At 45.3% G+C, this 7171-nt stretch overlaps 1 protein-coding gene across 1 annotated transcript in view; it reads left to right on the top strand.

The window, feature by feature from the left end:
• The window catches only part of hao1 (hydroxyacid oxidase (glycolate oxidase) 1), a 7238-nt gene extending 2099 nt beyond the window's left edge, over nt 1–5139 (top strand). Inside the window, exons 2-9 of the mRNA XM_087171533.1 lie at nt 260–411; nt 2698–2968; nt 3093–3265; nt 3422–3513; nt 3740–3898; nt 4171–4240; nt 4343–4887; nt 4922–5139. Coding sequence (XP_087027659.1) covers nt 260–411; nt 2698–2968; nt 3093–3265; nt 3422–3513; nt 3740–3898; nt 4171–4240; nt 4343–4410 — 985 coding nt within the window. The 3' untranslated portion in view covers nt 4411–4887; nt 4922–5139. The remainder of the gene's footprint in view (nt 1–259; nt 412–2697; nt 2969–3092; nt 3266–3421; nt 3514–3739; nt 3899–4170; nt 4241–4342; nt 4888–4921) is intronic.
• The last annotated feature ends 2032 nt before the right edge of the window (nt 5140–7171 follow it).

Below are 7171 nucleotides of genomic sequence, written 5' to 3'. Positions count from 1 at the left end.
GTGTGTGTGTGTGTGTGTGTGTGTGTGTGTGTGTGTGTGTGTTAGGTTCCTGTCAGTTGTACCTTGTAGCTGAAGATGAATCCTGTTTTCTGTATTAATCTGCCTTTTGTTGCTCTGACTTCTTCTTTTGATTGTAAACTGTGATGCACTCTTACAACTGAGTCGTCATTTTTGTATGTGTGTGTGTGTATGTGTGCGCGTGTGTGTGTGCGCGTGTGTGTGTGTGTGTGTGTGTGTGTGTGTGTGTATATATATATAGGTGGTATCTTGTCCCCCGGGTGTTGAGGGATGTGTCCTCAGTGGATCTGTCTGTCTCTGTGCTGGGACAGAGGCTCAGTATGCCTCTGTGTGTTGCAGCCACAGCCATGCAGAGGATGGCTCATCCTGAGGGGGAAACAGCTACAGCAAGAGGTACACACACACACACACACACACACACACACACACAAAGGTATGGCAAATTAAAGGGGACCTATTATGCTTTTCTAGTTGTAGTTCTTTTCTAGATTTCCTTTCTTACAGTGTGTTATCTAGGTTTCTGTGCATGTTAATGGTGGAGTCACAAGGATCAAAGTTTACACCAAAGGGAGTAACTCTGTTCAAACCCAATTTTCTCTTCTGTATGAAACGCCTCGTTGGGGGTCCAGACATTAGTTCCTACTCCTGTTGACGTCAGTACGTTTCTTGGTGCAGCCCACCTGCAAGCTGGACACCCCCACACAAGGCACAGCACATAACTACTTATAATTAAGACTTTTCTTTAGTTTTGCAGCCAATGCCGAAAACACACCGTGTTCAAAATCTACTTCATTTTTCCACAGTTCCCTCCACTGCTCCAAACATTACAGTGTGAGCCCGAGCTACAAGGAGGACTTCTTCAGACACCACGCACAGTTAGACGCTTCATATTCACAAGGGTTATTTCTGTAGTTCGCAGCGTAGCAAAGATATAAATGCTTAAACGTTTGTCAGTGTTGACATGTTTGTACCTCGTTAGCTCAGATAAATTAAACAGTTTAACCTCTGAGTTCATTTTTCAGTAACTAAGCGCACTAAAGTTTAATTCATTCAGATTTACCGGCATCGTAAACCAGCAGGAGGTGAAGCGGTGGAGATTCGCTACCTGTCACTGTCCGTCTGTTCCTCCATTATTTATATTCCGTTAGTCCGGAAGTGTCCACACATAAAAAATGGAATGGGTTTTTCATAAGGGTATTCCGAGTTATGAATAATGTCATTCCAGAATGTCCAGCGTCTTGATTCGCAGCGCTTAATATTTCTCCCTCCTTCCGGCCGCGGGACAGTGGGTGCGCTTGTTTTCAGCTCCAGTCCAGCTGGTGAAGGTGGATCAGGTCTGTCATCTCCTGCTTCACGATCAGACTCTTGCTCAAAACGATAAGGCAGAACCGAAGCGCCGCAACTGTTTGTTTACACAAGACATGCAGAAAGGTATTGTTGCCATGGTAGTCGGCAAGCTGACCAATCAGACCACACTGGGCTCTGATTGGTCAGCTTCAGACGGAGAAAGGGGAAGCCCTGAGCTCTAACAGAGTACAGAGGGTGAATAGAGTACAATATAAGTTGTACAGAAGAAGAAAAATAATTAACATTAAAGCATGTAAATTTATTTTAGTAGACATCAAGAATGAAATGATGAACACCAAAAAATGGCCATAATAGGTCGTCTTTAACTCCCTAAAAACTGTACATTTGTGAACGTGTCTGGAACCTCTCAGTTCACTCTGACTTCCAACGGTCACAGACCAGAGACCTGCAGCCAGTCAGAGCAGAGAATCATGTGACGCAGCACAGTGACAGAAAGATGACAGCTGACTCAACAGCAGCCATCTTGGTTGTTGATGTAAGTCATCGTATCAAACCCGCCCCCTGATAGATAAATGCCTGTGATTGGCCGAACCTGTTTCTGGATGGATGGAAATCCGTCAGAACAGTATGATTGTTTCATGATGTGCTCTCTGCTGTTATCACATTATGCAGTGCATCATATTTTATGTGTGCTCCGTTGTAAGATCAGCGTTTTTGCAACATTAGAACGTGTCAGAACAACCAACCGCATCAGGAGAAGAGAGAGAGAGAGAGAGAGAGGGAACAACAGGAATGTGGAACTCCTGAGTGAAACTGTAGAACCTAGGATACAGTTCTTATAGTTGGTTCCACACAGAGTTCAGATTGTTCAAGGTCTTCACAGAGCGAGCACAGCAGCATCACAGTGGATCACAATCACCACCTCAAAGCTCAACATCTCCACCAATCCTCTGTATGTACATGTTTACACACATACTGTAAAAACTGTTACAACACCACATCAGTGTAAACTAGACTGTGGTTTCATTTCCTGTATGAAGTGTAAAGGGTAAACCTGTGGGCCGGGGCCCACTGGTGGGCTGCAAAGGTATTGCACATGATTAGTGCAATACCTTTACAGCAATACCTTTGTGCTGAGCAGGCTTTATTTGCCCTTTGTATTGTATTTTTGAGATTTCCAATCAGGTCCTGAGGTGGAAAAGGTTGGAACAGCAGCCATAGAGGGTTTCTCCTTGTGGGGAACAGTTTATGATCAGACGTCCTCTTGGACACAGAGATGCTGGATGTCTGGACTCATCTGCATTTGTTTTATATTGTACACACAAATATATATACACTAATAATAATACCACTAATACTGTGGCTACCCAGCATGCCGAGCAGTGGGAACAGGGATGATGCTGAGCTCCTGGGCCACCTCCACCATAGAGGAAGTGATGTCAGCGATGACAGCCTCAGCGCATGGGGGGGGCGTCCTGTGGCTGCAGCTCTATATCTACAAAGACCGAGAGCTCACGCTGTCGTTGGTACGCCGTGCAGAGGAGGCGGGCTATAAGGCTATCTTTGTTACCGTGGATACGCCATACCTGGGGAGGAGATGGGATGACATGCGCAACCGCTTCAAACTGCCCCCACACCTGAGGTAGGAACCAAACACAACAGCAACATCTCCCAAATACCATCATGGAGACCACGCTAACCCTTCACTGTGTGTGTGTGTGTGTCTGTGTGTGTGTTTGTGTGTGTGTGTGTGTGTGTGTCCTCAGTATGTCTAACTTCTCCACAGCCTCCCTGGCTTTCTCAGAGGGTAACTATGGAAACGACAGTGGTTTGGCTGTTTATGTTGCCAAAGCCATTGACCCCACTCTCTGCTGGGATGACATCAGCTGGCTGAAGAAACACACACATCTGCCTGTGATCGTGAAGGGAGTATTGAATGGTACACACACACACACACACACACACACACACACACACACACACACCAAAATGGAGCCAAACCTGTTTTTAACCTGTTTTTAGAAACACATTGATATTATGTGCCTGACTGTATGTGTGTGTGTGTGTGTGTGTGTGTGTGTGTGTGTGTGCTCAGGTGAGGATGCTGTGCAGGCTGTGAACCATGGAGTCAGTGGCATCCTGGTGTCCAATCATGGAGCTCGACAACTGGATGGAGTTCCTGCTACGGTCTGTGTGTGTGTGTGTGTGTGTGTGTGTGTGTGTCTGTGTTGTTCTTTATGAAATAACAAATCTGACTCCATTTCTGATAGTAGTCCAGAGAAAATCAAACATATTGTGATAATACAGGATCTATAATCTATATACTGTATGTCTATATCAGGAACGATTACTGCTGAGCCTTGTGGCTGTTTTGATTGGCAGCTAGTAAGTGTGTGTGTGTGTTTGTGTGTAGCTGGATGTGTTGGAGGAGGTGGTGCAGGCAGTGCAGGGTCGCTGTGACGTCTACCTGGACGGAGGAGTGAGGCGAGGGACGGACGTCCTGAAGGCCTTAGCTCTGGGGGCCAAGGCCGTCTTCATCGGTCGACCGGTGCTGTGGGGCCTCGCCTGTCAGGTGAAAAGCCACACTCTCATCAGACTCAGTCAGGGGGGGGGGGTCTGAGACTCCCCCAGTCACAGCTCAACTCACAGCTACTAGCCCACACACAACCGTTCCTGTATTTATGTGTTCAGGACTGAAACTCCTTCTGAAAACCTGGTGTGTGTGTGTGTGTGTGTGTGTGTGTGTGTGTGTGTGTGTGCGCGCGTGTGCGCGTGCGCGTGCGTGTGTGCGTGTGTGTGTGTGTGTGTGTGTGTGTGTGTGTGTGTGTGTGTGTGTGTCTCCAGGGGGAACAGGGAGTTATTGAGCTCCTGGAACTTCTCAAAGAGGAGTTGCAACTGGCTATGGCACTGTCAGGTAACACACACACGCACACACAGTGAAATGCCCACCTGTCAATCATTTCCTCGGACCAACACTCTTGCGTGCGTGTGTGTGTGTGTGTGTGCGTGTGTGTAGGTTGTCGCTCTGTGTCTGAGGTGAACAGGTCTCTGGTCAGGAGAGCGGACTTCACCTCCAGGATGTGACAGAAGAATGTGTGTCAGGAATCAATAATCAATACATCCCTGAAGGATCACTGGACGTGTCTGTGTGTCAGATGAACGTCTGTGGTGTTTTGGTTTTCTCCTCTGGTTTCTGCTGAGCGTGTGCAGACAGCTGTTTGATGTGCTGTGTGCTTCTAGAGAAACTTTGTCACGTCTGAGAAAATTACTCAAGTGACATGACTACGATGTCAAGTTTAATAAATGTCTAATGAAAGACCGATTGAGTTGCATTATGGGAAATGTGTTTTGATCCAGAACTGAACGTTGGGATCTCTCGGTCTCTGCTGCCTAAGTTTTGACCATTCTTTTTAATCTATCTATAGCCGCTGCAATTCCCCCTTTACGTCCATACTGACCTTTACTACATGAGCCACAGTCACCTGTAGACACCTGTAGTCACCTGTAGACACCTGTTATCACACCTGTAGACACCTGTATCACACCTGTAGCCACCTGTAGGTAGCCACCTGTAGACACCTGTAGACACCTGTAGCCACCTGTAGACACCTGTAGACACCTGTAGACACGTGTAGACACGTGTAGACACCTGTAGACACCTGTAGACACCTGTAGACACCTGTAGACACCTGTAGACACCTGTAGACACCTGTCATGTCATGTAGAAGATCTTGTGCTTCTCAGCAACCTTCTGTCTTCTTCTTCCTCACCTGTCCTCTTTGTTCCTCATTAAAAACCGATGATATAAATGAGGAGCAGTGCAGTGTGTCTGATGTTTTCGCTCTCAGTCTCTTAATGTAAAACCTCACTCACTCGCTGTAGCTCATCATTCAGACCTGTTGCTCTGGCAACCTCAGCCCAACCAGAAGACTACATGACCAGCTGACCCCGGGGCTCCAGGATGTCAGTTGATTGATCATCGTATATAATGTCAAAAAAGTGAGTAAGTGAGAAAATATTTAGATTTTATTTTTGTATTCGGGGAGAAGTGATCCTTTAGTGTTGGGTATATAGAACTGCAGTAAAACATAATGTTCTGAAATGGCACAAAGTAACCCCCCTCTTTTTTCCAGTATCTTATATTACCTTATTTTACACAATACTGTGGTCATGGCGATGAGGTTTCAAAATTGGGATTATTACAGCAGTTTCCACTCCTTTCAAAGACAACCACTCCCCCACACATTAATTATTAGGCCTTTCACTTCACTAATACCATCTCCAGTGTGTTTGAACAGTTGGTATCAGTCTGTCCCTGTACCTGCAGTGTTATCTTTGCCCTTAAGAGCTTTTTATTCTTCAGGTATTATACAAATACTACATCTACTAGCCTACTTACAATAAATTACAAAATAATACTAATGAAATAACTTTACTTACTTTTTACATCACATTTGATCTGATCCCCCGGAGCAGGTTAGGAGTTCAGCATCAGTTACCATGGTGATTTACTCCGGTAGCAAGTGAACCACCGTCATAAGACTGAAAAATCCAGAGTTTAACCTGAAGTGACCTCGATAACCTCAGATCCGGCTTCGAAGTCAGTTAATTTTTTCAAGGCACTTTCCAGATAATGCAAGTCTAGACTTTCTCTTTATAATAATATTTACAGAGATTCAACCACATTCAACAATTCACACCAAGAGCAGCAGCTGGTGACAGTGGCAAGGAAATTTCCAAGGCATCAATGGAATACATTAAATATCTGCTTTTTTAAAAACCTTTTAAATTACAATTCCACCAAAATAAGCATTTTCTGGTATTTTTTCTTTTAAATCTGTTCTCATTATGTTTTTCACATTGGAGAAATTACAAATAGCTGTAAATCAGGGCAAATATAGCACTCCAGGTAGGGACAATACTGATACCAATTGTTTAAACACAATGGAGCCATGGTATTAGAGAAGTGAAAGCCCCAATCAATAATGTGGTGTGATTGGTTGTCTTTGAACACTAAAGAACGTGGAGGACAGGAAGTCGTAGCGAGCCATTTCAACACTTTTCACTGTGGAGGTGTCTCCTCAGAGATGTGGTGGAGGAAGCCTTGAGGTTGAAGAGGCCAATGTTACGGTTTGAGAGGAGTTCGATGAGGCAGCATGGAGCTTCCAGATTCATTAGAGGATGAGGACAAAGAGGCAGCGCTTTGTTCTGACTATTCACGGACACGTGTATCAGTAAAACCTGCAGCGACTGACCTCGACTGCAGAATTGTCGGGCGGAGGAAGGAAAGTTTTAAGACAGATAAACTCTCAGTGGAGGACGACCCAGGAAAGGCTTTTCCATAATTAAACATTTTCCGATGCAAATGACCTCTTGTGATCAGATACTGTCCTTCATCGTTTGTATGTAGCAACCACCTGCCAACAGCAACCGCCTGAAACGCCCTAGCAACTGAAAGGTGACTTGCGCAGGATAGCATTTAAAAGTTCAGACGAATTCACAACCCCCACCACAAATCCTCTTAGGGAGGAAGTTGGGATGTGATGGTGTTCAGGTGTGCATAGCATCTGACTTTGGTACCACAGGGATTGTGTTCTCTTCCTGACCTTTCACTAACCTTAACCACTAACCTTGACCATTAACCATTACGTAACACTTTTCTTGCCCGCAAGTAAACAGACTTCGACCGTCTCTTTCTTTTTCTGTTTACCTCTCTGCACGTCTTTGTCTTTCTCACCCTCCTCTTTTGCTCCCTCTCCTCTACCATTGCCTCGTCCCGGTTTAACGCCCTCATGATCCTGAGCAGTCGAATCCTTAAAGATGCTGCCTGAACGGTCTGTGCACC

Source organism: Seriola lalandi, unplaced genomic scaffold (assembly GCF_002814215.2).
Source record: "Seriola lalandi dorsalis isolate HSWRI2012SDOR001 ecotype SW California unplaced genomic scaffold, Sedor1 jcf7180002055008, whole genome shotgun sequence".
In the NCBI taxonomy this organism is placed as follows: domain Eukaryota; kingdom Metazoa; phylum Chordata; class Actinopteri; order Carangiformes; family Carangidae; genus Seriola; species Seriola lalandi.
This window is presented reverse-complemented; position numbering and strand designations above follow the sequence as displayed.